Here is a 15,579-nt window from a genome sequence, read left to right on the forward strand (position 1 = left end):
AATTCATATCCATCTAGAACCTCAGAACGTGACCTTACTTGTAAACAGGGTCTTTGCAGATGTAACTAGTTAAGGATCTCAAAAATGAGATCATTCTGGATTGGGGTGGGTCTTAAATCCAATGACTCGTTTCTTTATTTTTTTTTTGTAAATTTTTATTTTATATTGGACTACTGTTGATTTCCAACATTGTGCTAGTTTCAGGGATACGGCAAAGGGATTCAGTTGTACGTATACCTGTATCTATTCTTTTTCAAATTCTTTTCCCATTTAGGTTGTTACAGAATATTGAGCAGAGTTCCTTGTGCTGTACAGTAAGTCCTTGTTGGTTATTTTAAATATAGTCGTGTGTATATGTTAAACTTCCAGTTTATCCCTGCCTCCCTTTCCCCTTTGGTAGCCATAAGTTTGTTTTCTATGTCTGTGAGTCTGTTTCTGTTTTGTAAATAAGTTCATTTGTATCGTTGTTTTTAGATTCAGCTTATAAGCGGTATCATATGATATCTGAATGACAGGTTTCTTTACAAGAGAAAGGAGAGGGCAATTTGAGACACAGACATAGAGGAGCAACAGAGGGAAAACTGATGTGAAGACGGGGCAGAGAGTGGAGGGATGCGACCACAAGCCAAGGAAGCCTAAAGGTTGACAGCAGCCACCAGCGTCTGAAAGAGGGAAAGAAGCGCTCTTCTCTAGAGGCTTCAGAGGGAGCACAGCCCTGCCAGTGCCTTGATTTCAGACTTCTGGCTTCCAGAACTGTCAGAGAAAAAATTTCTGTTGTTTAAGCCATCCAGTTTGGTGCCATTTGTTACAGCAGCCCTCGGACACTAACCCATTCTACTCTGAGCCCTGACTTATGGATCAAGAGATGCAGCATGGCAACCTGCAGACACGAGCAGGTCCCCAGGCTGCATGGAGATGGCTGAAAAGTCATTCTGTTTGAAAGACTGTACACAAACCCTGCGTTTCCAGCTTGTCTTCAAGACCCGTAAACCTGGTTGTCATGGTCTTGGGCTCCAGAGTGGCAACAATTGTTGGGTGTTGAGAAGAGGCTGCTCCCTTTAGAAATGCACATGAAAAAAAAAAAACACACGTGACCCCCTCTTGCTGCTTCCCTACTGGTCCCATCATTTCCACTGTGGAGGGTGCACCCATCAGACTGGCCAGTGCGTGGAGGTGGAGAACTGTGCGGACATAATATACTGCCCTCGCTGGATTAAGTGTTGATCTGGGGCGGTCTCGGGGGCTGGTTAATTGAGATTATGGGGGCTGCTAAGGCCCTCTGAGCACTCGCCCGCCCCCCGCATACAGCTGCACGTGTCTCTATTCCCTGGCTAGCCCGTATAGACGTCTGAGGTAAGACAGCCCATCCCTGCTTTGGCCATTTTCGTTCATCTGAAACGTTGAGGCGGCTTCTCATCGTGACATGGTACAAAGCATAACCAACGCTTTAGTGTCCGTGGGAAAGATTCAACCGGGCAAGATCCTAAGAATGTTGCCAAGTGTGGGAAAGGCAATGGAACATTTGATCACTTGAGGGAAAGAGCCTCAGTTAGACTAGAGTTTTATTTTCTTTAATTCGTTCCATGTTTAATATGTGGTTAAGTTTAGAGGCAAGAAAGAAAGGTCAAGACCAACCATCTTTTCTATCACACACACCATCTACTGGGAGATATAATGGGATGGCCAAAAAGTTCGTTCGGGTTTTTCCATACCGTCTTACAATATATCCCTCTATATACATACAGTGTATACTTATATATAGTTTCTTTATATATATACTTATTTACAGATGTTTATATATAATACATATGGTTTATTTTTATGTATGGCTTATTTCTATATTGTATATATGGTTTAGTTTTGTATATCGTATATTTTTGAAGTATACAATTCAGAGGTGTTCAGTATATTCACAAAGTTGTACACCCACCTGCACTATCTAATTCTAGAATATTTTCATCCCTCCAAAAAGAAACCCCATACCCTTAGCAATCATTCACCACTGGCCATCTATTTCACTGGGTCCTGGCAACCACTACTCTACTGTCTGCCTCTATGAACTTGCCTATTCTAGATATTTCCTATACATAGAATCATACCACACGTGGTCTTTTGTGTCTGGCTTCTTCCACTCAGCGCCATGTTTTCAAGGTTCATCCACAATGGTAGCCCGTATCAATACTTCATGCCTTTCTACGGCCATATTCTATTCCATTGTAGGAATATATCACAATTCACTTATTCATACATCCATCAATGGAACGTTTGGGTTATCTCCATGTTTTGGCTATTGTGAATAATGCTGCTATGACCATTTGTATATTTTGCGTATCTGTGTATAATTAAGTGTAAGTAGACTTAGTAGTGAAGCTCAGTGATGGGCTTCAGTCTATTAGGAGAGAGATGCCCCATGAATCCCACCATCCACCTACCAGGGGGATCCTGAGACTCTGCCCTCTGCCTTCTGCCCTGGGCTGGTTAGGAACAAGATTTGTCTGTAAAAGATGAACCTCACAAGATCCTTGTAGAGTTGGAGAGAGCCAGGCTCTGCACTTTACCTGCATTCCCTTGTTACACGTTGAGGTTCTAGAAATAAATCCACCTACAAATCTCATCCTGCTTAAAGAAAAATAATACTTCCCTAACATTCTTCTTCCTTTAGCACATCTCCTTAAAAGCCTCTTGCCTGACTGTACCCTTCATCTTTGTTGTTTATTTATTGGAAAGATGCTGGGAACATAAAGCAGCACTTAAATGCATATGACGTCGTGTTGATTTGGCTGGGGGACATTAGTTATTAATAAGAATGACTGTGCATATACCTCCCAGCCACACCAGGACAGAGGTAATGAATCAGTAGGTCCCACATCCAATAGCCAGGAAGGAACAGAATGATACCCCTTGCACCCCAGCGGAGGGCTGCCTCACTACTTGCTCCCTTAATTTGTGATCCTGCCTCTACAAAGCAAGGGCTTTTCAGACTGGACGCCTGGCATAGCGTCATTTTTCTTCTACTCCTTTATTCTTCTGGGAGAATTACCTTGTGACTTCACCATGTTTTACTTAAAAAGGAAAAATCACCTCTTAGGATTTAAACCCTGAAGGCTCCATGATCACCACTGATACACAAACTTTACCCAGAAAAGGACAAAGCAGCCATGCCAACGGTTGTTCTGTTGTCAGTTCTTGTGGAGAGAAAGAGATGGAAGGATTTCTATTTCTGCTCGTGGGGGTCATGACTTGTTCTGAAGAGTCAGCTACCTTTGAGGGGAGGCGTGGTGGCCGGACCACCGGCTGACAAGACTTGGGATAACTACCTGAGCTCGACAGAAATCCAGAAACAGGACTTGGGATAACTACCTGAGCTCGACAGAAATCCAGAAACACATGGAATCCAAGACAGGTGATGCCAAGTATCTTGTTTTCTCTCTCCCTCAGTCACCTGTAAAATAGTTTGGATCCTTTGATTTATAATTGATTATACTGATCAGACACTTAACTCTTGATGGGGAAGGATCAGAATGAGGGAGTACACGGTCAGAAGAGAAACCAAGGAAATACGGTCTCAGCAGCTTTTGACTTTGGTCAGACGCCTAGGACGAGCCAGACCATTTCTTCATTTCCCACCCAAATCTCCGCACAGACCATCCAGATATCCATACCCTCTGCACATCAAAGGTGTAGACCAGTGGCTGTCAACTGGGGTGATTTTGTCCCTCAAGAGATATCTGTCAATGTCTGGAGACAATTTGGTTGTCACAACTGAAGAGAAGGTACCACTGCTAGTGGGTGGAGGCCAGAGATGCTGCTAAACATCCTACAATGCACAGGATGGCCTCACGATAAAGAATGATCTGGCCCCAAATGCCCATCTTGCGGAGGTTGAGAAATCCTGGCGTAGACTAAACCAGTTGGTATGCTACTTATATTCTTTTCATTATGAGACTCGAGATAGGACGATTTGCTATGTGTAAGCTCACAGTAGCAGCATAATGTAATCTTGTAAAGAGGAAAGACTCTTTATGACTCTCTTAGCATCCCTAATTCCAGTCACAAAGTTGCAGCGTTCTGAATTAGTTACACTTGGAGGAGGACATCTCCCGACCGTTCCTGTGAATTAGGGATTTCAATTAAGCAAGCTTATTTTAAAAGGGACCAGTGAACCACTGCCTTGGCTTCTTTAGGGATCAATTTCAGTTGCTTCCTGCTAATAAGATCAGAGGTGCCACGTTGTCCCCTCCTCTTCCCTTCAAAGACCTGCAAGGTAAAGAGTGATCTACCTGCCTAACACCTGCAACTTGAGATAATGTGAACGTTGGTCCCAACACAGGAAGTAATTCCGCAAACCCAGTCTAAGATTGAGCTTTGAGTAAGAAGTGTGGTCCTCAGCATCCCGGGTTGTCAGCAGCATTCAGGTACGTGGAGATGGCATCAGGAATTGTCAGGACTGATGACCCCAGTTGTCAATATGTTTTGAAAACCCTCAGAATAGGGAATAATGCTTATGCTTGCTGTAAGGAATCTTGATACTATTTCAAGAAGATTCAGTTAGTAAGTCATGAAGGAAAACATCCATGAAAAGGCACATCATAGTGTAAATCTGACATTACGTATTTGCTTTTGCATCGATTCAATAACTGTTTACTAGTCCTTGACTACTGGGTTGGCCAAAATGTTCATCCGGGTTTTCCTGTTAACACCTTCTGGAAAAATCCGAATGAACTTTTTGGCCAGCCCAATATGTGTTAAGCCATATCCCAGGGGACAAGGGACTGATACCCATGGAACTGACCTACTTACAAGTATCTGTAAAACATATCCAGTTAGGTATTTTCCTTTATGTTGGCCATTATTTTCTGTTTCTTTTTTTTTTTTTTTTTGCGGTATGCGGGCCTCTCACTGCTGTGGCCTCCCCCATTGTGGAGCACAGGCTCCGGACGTGCAGGCTCAGTGGCCATGGCTCACGGGCCCAGCTGCTCCGCGGCATGTGGGATCTTCCCGGACCAGGGCACGAACCTGTGTCCCCTGCATCGGCAGGTGGACTCTCAACCACTGCACCACCAGGGAAGCCCCTTATGTTTCTATTTTTCCAAAATAGGTTTCTAAAATAACGTTATATCCACAAGAAACAAAGCTTCAACCTCCACACCTTGACTGAGTCTCAGGAACCAATCTGATCATAAAGCAGGGATCGCCTTTGAATTAAACACACGACACAGCTAACGAAATGCAGGCTGCTTCCTCGAGCCTGTGGAAGAGAGTATCGTTTGTGGAAACGATCTCAGAAAGAAGGTTTAGGTCAAGTGTCCATGTATGTTATTGGCCCTCTAAAAATTCCCAAGAAGTTTGGGTTGTCTTCAAGCATCATAGCCTTGTTGGCAAAGCCATCTTCCAAGGAGGCAATGGAGAATGTCTTTGGATTTCACAATCAGGAGGGGTGTAGCAAAGTCCCTCCCCCCGCAAAAAAAAAAAAATCCCCCGTGAATTTCGCAGCTGGGTTCCAGTGATGGGCCAGATGGATTTCTCCTGTAATTGACTGAACCAGTGACCATCACTGGAGACAGCTAGATAAAGGTGGATTTCCACGAGCTGCTACTTTTACTAGGAAGAAAGTGGTGTTTCCCAGACTTCCGTAAGCCTCATGCAAACTTCACTATTTTGCCACATCTGTGTACATCTTTTTGTGTTTTCTTACTGAATATTTTTTTCCTTAGAATAATTAATTTATAAATTAAAATTAATTTAAAATGAGATACGTTATCTGGAAAGGGAACACCTACTTTACCCACAGCCTCTCCATACCAATCAGGGCAGCTGCATCCTTCATGCCCCATGTCTTGGAGTCATTCTTGACTCTGTTTCTCCTCCACCTCCTCTCTCTCCCCAGGACTCTGACCCGTGGGTGGAGAGATCAGGAAGGCAGAAATCGGGCTACTGCCCTGCCCGGCATCAAGCAACATCCATGTCGCTCCGACCCTCTGGGCTCCTAAAGCTCTTGTCATTATAAAGCAATTTTTTTTTTCTCTTTAAACAAAAGCCTGGTGAAGTGAGAATCAATACAACTTTCAGTACAGACCTGGTAGCTGTTGTTTTATGCAAAGCACAATATCCTTTCACTGCTCAAATAGAATTCAATGCTTATTGAAGTTTTGATGGATGTTCAAAACCAATCCTTCATAGAAGGACCTTTATGTGCCAGATACTGTTGTAAGCATCTCACAAATAAATACTAGCCCACTGAATCTTCCCGTCTCTATGGCAGTAGGTACCAGAATCTCATCTGAATTAGGAAACTAAGGCACATGGAGATGAGGTGGCATGCCTACAGTCACCAAGCCAGGAAGCAGACCAGCATTGAGGCCAGCTGGTCGCAGGACCTGTGTTCTCCCACATCATGCTCATCTTTGTGACAAAAAATACAGAAAACAGCTTCTCCTCTCCAGTGAACCAGGTCTGAGTGTCCCACCTGCAGCGGAAGGCCCTGCATCTTACACGTGGGGACCCAGTGGCTCAAGCACACTCACCCCTCAAGCCTGCTGTGCTAAAGAGGGAAGCTAAGGATAAGTACAAGTGGGAAGATACTTATGACTCTGGAATCTTAAAACTTGTTAGCAGTACTATTGATTCCCTCTTCTGTCCCTCTTTTCCAAAGCTCGGGATTGATACATTTATTTTACAATAGAAGGACGTGAGACCAGGGTGCTAACGGACTCAGTGGAAATGAAACTCAAACCTTCCAGATCAGTGTCTTTCCCCATCCAAGGCAGGAGGAAGCAAACCTGGATTCTTCTATCTCAATATCTGCTATCCTGGCCCTGCAGTTATAAGGCTGACGCTTGCATTAAGACACTGAGTTTATCCTCCCCCCCGCCGCAAAGGCAGCAGGCACCAGGCTGACCATCCATCAGTGCAAATACGATGGGAATTTTTCCCACAGGGCACAGTTTATATTTTGTAGAAGATGCAGGACTGCCTAACGCCACTGAAAGTGATGCTGTAAAGCCCTTGATCAAATCCCAAACCACTGTCAAAGAAGGATCTGGTAAAACCAGTCCACTTAAAACTTGAAAGAAAACATTATAAGGATGACGACTAGACAGACACTTCAGAAGAGAATTATTTGAATCCAAAGGACTAAGAAATGCCTCAAGAAACTTATTAAAACCCTTGAAAATGGACCATTCTTATTATCAGACAACAAAATTTAAACCAAAATGAAACATGCTATAAGATGCCATCATTTTAGTTTGAGAATATTTTCCCAAACAACTCAAGCAACATGTGATTAATTTTTTCTTCTAAAAAGAACCAAAGCACAGCTGCAATTACAACCTAAGTCCTTTTTAATGATATCAGACAAAAACCTGCTATTTATCATCCTTATCTTTTAAACAAACCTCAAGCAAATAGTTTTTCATTTTTATGAAATCCTGGGCCACATTTTAAGAGGATTTGCTTCAGGTGGCTTGCCCCCCATTATTAGTTATCCTCAGATAACAGGCGTTCCTGATCTGAACCTTAGAATCACTATGCAGGGAAAGAGCCCATTACAAGTTTGGGGTGATCTGCTGAACGAACAGAGGTGATGGTAGGTGGGTTGTTCCGTAGTTGTTTCAATTTAGTTTTCTTTTTTCTTTTTTTATGAGATGGAATACCTCTGCTAAAGAATCTTCTGTTGGACAGACTCCCTGAATCATTGCTAAACTGTACTCACAAACTGGGGTTTTCCCACTAACTGGAAAAATTTAACCTCACCAAAAAAAAAAAAAAAAAAAAAAAAGATACTATCCTTGGCTTCTTTTTTTTTTTTTCACGTTTACACCCCAAATGAGATAGCAGAGATTGAGATATGCCTATGTCTTTTCTTGGGCCCCCTGAACATATACTTTGCCATGCAACCAAGTATTTGTACATGTATAAAAAAATCTGAAGCTTAAAAGAAGTCATATCCCTCTGCCAATTCAAAGGTAATGCAAGGTCAGAAGACAGTGGTTAAGTTAGTCTTGTTTCTTAGGGGTGCAATTCCGGCCCTTTCTCCCACCCCCTAATATACAGCGAAGCTGCTGAAAGCCTGTGGCCGGGTGCAGAATTTGGCTTCTACTTTGAAGCCGGAGCGTCCCTGAAGGCGGTGAAGATGGAATCTTCTCAAATCTGCACCCCACCTTCCCGGCCGGCGTCACCGTAGGCGCGCCCCAGACTACAATGGGCACCTACCTCAAGATGAAGAAGTCCACGGTGGAATTGCTGGCCACGGTGACATAGGCAGTGACCACGTCTCCTTGCTTGGCCGGCCGGGAGGGCAGCCAGACGGCCACGTTGCCATCCAGGCGCAACTCGCTGAGCTGGGCGCTGTCCTGGGCCCAGTAGAGGCCGACGGTGCCGATCCTCTGCAGGTGGGACGTGCTCTCCTCCAGCCCGTCCTTCCCGGGGCGGATGGCATTGCCCTTCCGGACGTCGCCGCCGGCACAGTCTCCGCGCTCGTCCCCGGGCTGCAGGGCGTAGTAGAGCTCCACGGGGCTGCCCTCGGGGGGCTCGGGCGACTTCTTCCTCCCGGCCACCACCGTGGGGGGCCCGAACCAGGCGGCCGGGAGCTCCAGCTGCGCCACGCAGAGCCCCAGGGCCCCCTGCAGCCGGCAGCTGCTCCTCACCTCCCGGGTCTCCCGGAAGGCGAACACCCGCAGGCAGGGCAGCCTCTGCGCGGGGACGGCGTCGTCCCAGTCCCTGCCCACCACGTGGAACAGCACCTGCACGCGGGGCCGGCTCGGGGAGACCTTGTCCCGCAGGATGTGCGCTTTCAGCTTCCAGTTGAAATTAACTTTGTCGGTGGCACCCAAAAAGTCTGGCGTCGACATCAGGTCCGGGGGCACGACCTTTTCCACCGAAAAAGGCCCATAGCTGGCATTTAAGATCGGGGGCCGCCTGGCTTTGTAGGGGAAGAAGGACTCGACTCGGGACTGCAGGCTGGAGTTGCGTGTCAAGTCCTGGTTGGTCTCCTTCAGGAAGAAGGAGGTCTCCGCTCTGAGCACGTGGTAGGTCACGGGCAGATAAGGGGGCAGCGAGGAAAACCTCTGGATGTTGTCTGTGACCCCGCGGCCCTCGATCACTGCAGGGGGGAAAGAAAAAAAAGAAAAGACAAAGATGGGGTTATTCCGGGCTCCTTAGAGGTCACTTAGGAACGAGGGGTAATTGACGAGCAATTTAGAAACGAGGGTAAACATTCCGCAGTCCACTTGGCTAGGATTTTCATGTTCCCTCGGGGATCAGCCAGTAAATGACTACATGCTCCGAAAATTACCTGCGTGTATTAGGTCGAAACCTATGAAAGGGAGATTTTTGTCCATTAAGAATTGTTGAACAGTGGCAATTTTATGGAGTCTGATCTAATGCTGGCAAGTGTAGGAGTGTAAAGTGGGTGTATTTATTAATGAGTTTCAAACATTTTTAATGACACTGGTACATGAAGAGAAAACCAGACCAGTGGAAGAGAACAGCTCATAAATAAGCCCCTGTACATCTAGACATTTCGTATGTTTTAAAGGTGGCACCACAAATCATGAGGCAGAGACAGACTTTAAATGGTACTAGGGCAACCGGCCAGCCGTTTGGCAAAATGATACAATTAGGGCCATACCTCACACCATACACAAGAATGAACTTCAAATGCATCAGTGATCTAGATGTAAAACAATGACGTTTTTTCACTACTGAATGAAAATGTGATTTCCTCTATAACCTGGGTCTAGGGAAAGCTCTCTAATGATGACTCAAGCGCCAAATGCAATTAAACAATGATAAACGTGCCTGTGTAAAAATTTTACAAGATCTTGCTCATAGCCAAAAATATCATAAAGTAGAAAGAAAAACAGCAACCTGGGAGCCATTGCAAACTGCTCACTTACGGCACTCAACTCAGCCTGCAGGTGGGTTCTGTTTGGCCCACGATATCTTAAAAGATGGCTATGAATGGGAACCTTTTTTAAAAACTGGGGAGTATCTGGGTTTCCAGCCTCTCTGCAAACATGAGAGGAATGGCAGCAGCGTGTAGGCTGTCTGCCCACCCGGCAACAGTAAGAGAACAGACCCAGCAAACCACCTTGCTCAGTAACACTTCCTGCTGGACCCTCAGGAGCATCTGTGTTTAAAAGCACCAGTTAGAATCTCCAGCCGGGTAAGTCAATGTACACTGGAGGCTGGAGGTTCAACACTGAGCCAGGGAAAAGCAGCACATCGCTCCCATCTTCCTGTCTTTCTCTGTCCATCACCCACATCATTAGCAGTACAACCAGCTGCCTCCTTGCTGATTGAAGGTTGCCCTCTAAAGCTTCCCCGTGGGTTGATACTTCCATTGCTGGGGACTCGCTGCTCACCCAGGGCACAAGAGGTTACTGAGCCCCAACTGCTAACTTTGCAAAGCCCAGGAAAGACCATCGCCTGGGCCTCGTCTTTCAGAACCAGACCAGAAAACCCACATAAGCCCCCATTCATATACTGAGAGAGAACACGGCCATTCCTCTCCCCTGATGCTCCAACCTCCCCTGCTGTCCCTGCTTCTAACTGCAGCCAGCACAGCCCATCCAGCCTATGGGGCTACCCCATGCCTCTCTCCTCTGGAACTTCCCCTAATCCTCTTCCTGGCCGGGACACTGGCTAGCAGATCAAAGCTGCCTTTGGTGCTGCAGCTGAACGGCCTTAGGTTGTCAAGATGGCTTTTCAAAGAAATAGCTTTCTCCTTTGTTCTTCGCCCAGAGGCGTTGTTCTGAGGTCACCGGTAACACGGGTACTTTGTGCCTCTCTCTTTAGGGATATTTTACTGCTTCCCTTTTAACCCACTCATTTCAGGACCAGGTTAAAACACTCTCAGAAGGCCCTGCATAACATTCTAGAAAAGGTTCTGGCTCTATGTGTTTAAAGAAAATCATTGACTCTTCTTTTGTTTAACATCTTTATTGGAGTATAATTGCTTTACAATGGTGTGTTAGTTTCTGCTTTATAACACAGTGAATCAGTTGTACATATACATATGTTCCCATATCTCTTCCCTCTTGCGTCTCCCTCCCTCCCACCTTCTATATCCCACCCCTCTAGGTGGTCACAAACCACCGAGCTGATCTCCCTGTGCTATGCGGCTGCTTCCCACTAGCTATCTATTTTACGTTTGGTAGTGTATATATGTCCATGCCACTCTCTCACTTTGTCACACTGACAAAGGATTAATTTCCAAGATTTACAAGCAGCTCATGCAGCTCAATAACAAAAAAACAAATGACCCAATCCAAAAATGGGTAGAAGACCTAAATAGATATTTCTCCAAAGAAGATATACAGATTGCCAACAAACACATGAAAGGATGCTCAACATCATTAATCATTAGAGAAATGCAAATCAAAACTACAATGAGATATCATCTCACACCAGTCAGAATGGCCATCATCAAAAAATCTAGAAACAATAAATGATGGAGAGGGTGTGGAGAAAAGGGAACACTCTTGCACTGTTGGTGGGAATGTAAATTGATACAGCCACTATGGAGAACAGTATGGAGGTTCCTTAAAAAACTAAAAATAGAATTACCATATGACCCAGCAATCCCACTACTGGGCATATACCCTGAGAAAACCATAATTCAAAAAGAGTCACGTACCAAAATGTTCATTGAAGCTCTATGTACAATAGCCGGGACATGGAAGCAACCTAAGTGTCCATCATCGGATGAATGGATAAAAAACATGTGGCACATATATACAATGGAATATTACTCAGCCATAAAAAGAAACGAAATTGAGATATTTGTAGTGAGGTAGATGGACCTAGAGTCTGTCATACAGAGTGAAGTAAGTCAGAAAGAGAAAAACAAATACCATATGCTAACACATATATATGGAATCTAAGAAAAAAAAAAAGGTCATGAAGAACCTAGGGGCAAGACGGGAATAAAGACACAGACCTACTAGAGAATAGGTAATCACTGACTCTTTAAGCAACTTATAGAATTGTGTCAAACCCAATGGACTAATTACTACATTTAATGCTTTTATTCTGATGCATTCATCCCTCTCCAAAAAAGCTTTTAAACCTCGAAGGGTAGAGATTTAGAGACTCGTTTGTTTGGAAAAGATAGTGGGCCAAGGACTCTCTGAAGGAACGTAGCAAGGATTCTAAGGCCCATCTGTGCAGGTGAATCCCACAACAGGGAAGCTTGTCAACACGCTTTCTTATCATTCTTCACTCTTCTTGCACATAAAAATTCCTTTTTTCTCCTTTTTTTTGGTCTTTTTACTTTAAAAAAAATCCTAAAAGTAAACCTTTTGCTTTGAAGCAAATGCTGAGTTTATTTTCAATAAGATAAAGCGGAAGTGGGCTTGCTGTCCTCTTATCTCCTCTCTGAGGATTCTTCCATCATTTAACTCCCTCTTTATCTTTCGTGTGGAACAAAAAGTGCCTCTAGCTCATACCTTCCTGCTGAACCTAGTTCTGAAGTTTTTCAGTTCATGAGAGATTTAACTCGAGCCAAGAAGAGACAGACATTGTAAAGAAGGGAGTGGGATCTAGTACAGTGGTTAAAGACATGATGTTTTGCTATAGAGACCTAGAGTTGATCTACTCAATACCCATGTGATATCGGGCAAGTTCTTACCTTCTTGGACGGTTTCAGTTTCTATAGATAAATGGATGGATGGATGGATGGATGGAGGGAGGGAGGGAGGGATGGATGGAGGGATGGAAGGATGGATCAATGGCTGGCGGGATGGGTCAATGGTTGGATGAATGTTTGGATGTATGTATGTATGGATCAACGGTTGGATGAATGTTTGGATGGATGGGTGGATCAATGGTTGGATGGATGTTTGGATGTATGTATGTATGGATCAACGGTTGGATGAATGTTTGGATGGATGGGTGGATCAATGGTTGGATGGATGTTTGGATGTATGTATGTATGGATCAATGGTTGGATGAATGTTTGGATGGATGGGTGGATCAATGGTTGGATGGATGTTTGGATGGATGTTTGGATGGATGGATGGATGGGTACACAGGTAGATAGACAGGTAGACAGATTTCATTATATAGGAACTAATAGTACCTGCTGTAGAGCAATTACAAAATGGCTCCCATTCTCCTCCTCTTTCTATACCTTTTGTGTGTGACTTTGCAATTTTCCCTTCAAAATTAGGAGTCTGTTTCCCCACTCCTTGAATCTAGGTTGGCCTTGAATTTGCTGTGGTCGGCAGAATATGGCGGAAGTGGCGATGTGCCAATTCCAAGCTCAGGCTTCCACTAACTCTCTTTTGAATTTCTGCAGAGACCATGTGAAGGAAAGCAGAGTTATTCCAGTGGAGGCCATCCCAAATCAGCTAACCCAGAGCCTGCAGCCACCCCCAAACAGGTGAGAGAGCCCAGCCAAAATTAGCCAAGTTCAGCCAAGATCGGTCACCCCTAGACTCATGAGAAATGAAAAGTGAACTAGGTCTCTAAATTTGGAGGTGGTTTTTTATGCAGCAACACCTGATGGGGTAACTAATAAATATCAAGAGATTACCAAGGGTAAGAAACTAAACAAATACAGTGACACCAACATGAGACTTCCTCCTCCTCGAGGGAATTAGAGTAATTCAGACAGAACTGAAAAGGGAATCACTTTCTCATTGGTAAGACTCAGGTGGTTTCCCACCTTGTAGGTGTACCTGCAATACCCAACCTCATAGACACTCATGAAAATGGCCCCCCTGGAGCTGTGCAAGGCCTGTTTGCACAGTCACATGCTGTGACACCATGTGGATCTCCCAAGCTCATCTCACATTTTGGGGAGCCCTCATCTAGCAGATTAAGGGACCTGTGGTGGTTACCAGCTGTTGTGGTATTTCTCTCCTGACGCTCTATCTGCTGATTGCAAGGAAACCATTCCACGGTTGCCGTGACCTAGTGAAACACAGACAGATACCCACCCTCTAATTCTGGTTCATCCACTCATAGCAGCGTCTCCCAGAAAGACAGGATTATTGAGTAATTTTTACCCATCTGAAACAATACCCCTGGAAAAGTCCGATGCTGATTGCCTATGGACGTGAGAGGGGAAGAGGAGAGAAGCTGACAGCTGCCCCTCTGCATCTGGCCTCCCAGCTGACAGCACGTTCATTTGCTGTCTCCCTTCCTGTTTATCCATTTTCTTTATCTGTGGTTGCCTGTCAGTGTTGGGATATCGTGTCCTCCATCGGCCGTTCATCAGAGAACTCTACTGCAAAGCTGGCTGCCGGAAATTGAGTTTTTGAGATTCTGAGATAGTGGATGCAGGAGGTGTCGATAGTGGACGCAGGAGGTGTCCATGCCACTTAGCACCCAGACAGAACAACACCAGGGGAAATGACCCTTCAGCGAACATCATGTGCCACCTCCACTGCGATGCTCGCTTTGGGATGTGTTGACCGAGATGGATTCTTTAGCATTAATTCTCTCTGAGCTGTGACATGAAGGATGGGTTGGATCTCGGGAGGGTGACTGGAATAGGGGAAGGATCCTTGGGTGGGGGGGGCGGGGCACAGCACCAGGAAAGGGTCAGTGGAGGGAAAGCTCAGGAGCTGGGTGTGTGAGGAGTGGGGAAGTTGGTCTAGAAAGCGGGGCCGGGGCCCGCTGTTGCCCTGAATGTGGTAAGCGATGGATGCTCATGTGGTACTTTGGTGAAAATGCTAGGTCCCGGTTTCCTTGTCAATTAAATAAGCTACAAACAAACCTCGCTGGAATAATCCAGAGGCACAAGTGGTGCTGTTTTAGGATGTGCAAATGTCCTTCCTAAAGAGTATCAGAGGTTCTCAACTAAGGGTGACTTTGCACCCTGGAGATGCCTGGCAACGTCCACAGGAGACATGTTTGATTTTCACAGCTGGGTGCTACTGTCACCTAGTGGGGTGAGACTAGCGATGATGAGAACATCCTACAATGCACGGGACTGCCCCCCGCCACAAAGAAACATCCAGTCCAAAACACCAGTAATGCCGAGGATGAGAAACCCTGATCTAGCTCGATTCACAGCAGGTGTTCAGAGGTTTGTCACAGGTGCCAAAGAGACAGGAGGAAGGATTGTAACCAAACCCTCTCCAGCCCAGTGGGTAAGAGCACTCCCAAAGCCAGACCACATCCAAAAATGAACCCCTGTCCCCAACGTATTAGGTAAGTTTTTGTTTTTTTTGCAAATACCTTAAACTTTTGAGTTTGAGAATCTTCATCTTTAAAGTGGGAATCATATCAAAACCAATTCCCTTAGAGCAATAAAGAAAGTACCCAGTACCTAGAACATGCCTAATAATTGGGGAGAAGTTTCTGTTCCTGTTATTATGACCATTACCATTATTTCAATCCTGTTGATAAGTTATAGTAAAAAGGTTTTCAGGCTACAGCAACATGAAAAAAATAGGTGATAACCATAATTCGTAAAAAAAAAAAAAAAAAAATTGGGTGACAGCCATGTGAGAAAAGAAATCTGAAATCAAGAGGGGTGGGCTCTTTTTATAACTTCAATGGCCTGTTCCGACATCTCCAGTTTACCTGTATGATATCAGAAACCTACGACACAGAAGCCTGCCT

General features: G+C 45.0%; 1 protein-coding gene across 1 annotated transcript in view; it reads right to left on the bottom strand.

Annotated features, from left to right (window-relative positions):
- Positions 1-15,579, bottom strand: part of TMEM132C (transmembrane protein 132C) — a gene marked incomplete at its 5' end in the record, with an annotated part of 378,847 nt that overhangs the window by 240,543 nt on the left and 122,725 nt on the right. Inside the window, one exon of the mRNA XM_079717718.1 lies at positions 8,215-9,103. Within this exon, the coding sequence (XP_079573844.1) occupies positions 8,215-9,103 (889 nt within the window). The remainder of the gene's footprint in view (positions 1-8,214; positions 9,104-15,579) is intronic.

The sequence above is a fragment of the Hyperoodon ampullatus genome (genome assembly GCF_949752795.1).
Source record: "Hyperoodon ampullatus genome assembly, chromosome: 13".
NCBI lineage: Eukaryota > Metazoa > Chordata > Mammalia > Artiodactyla > Ziphiidae > Hyperoodon > Hyperoodon ampullatus.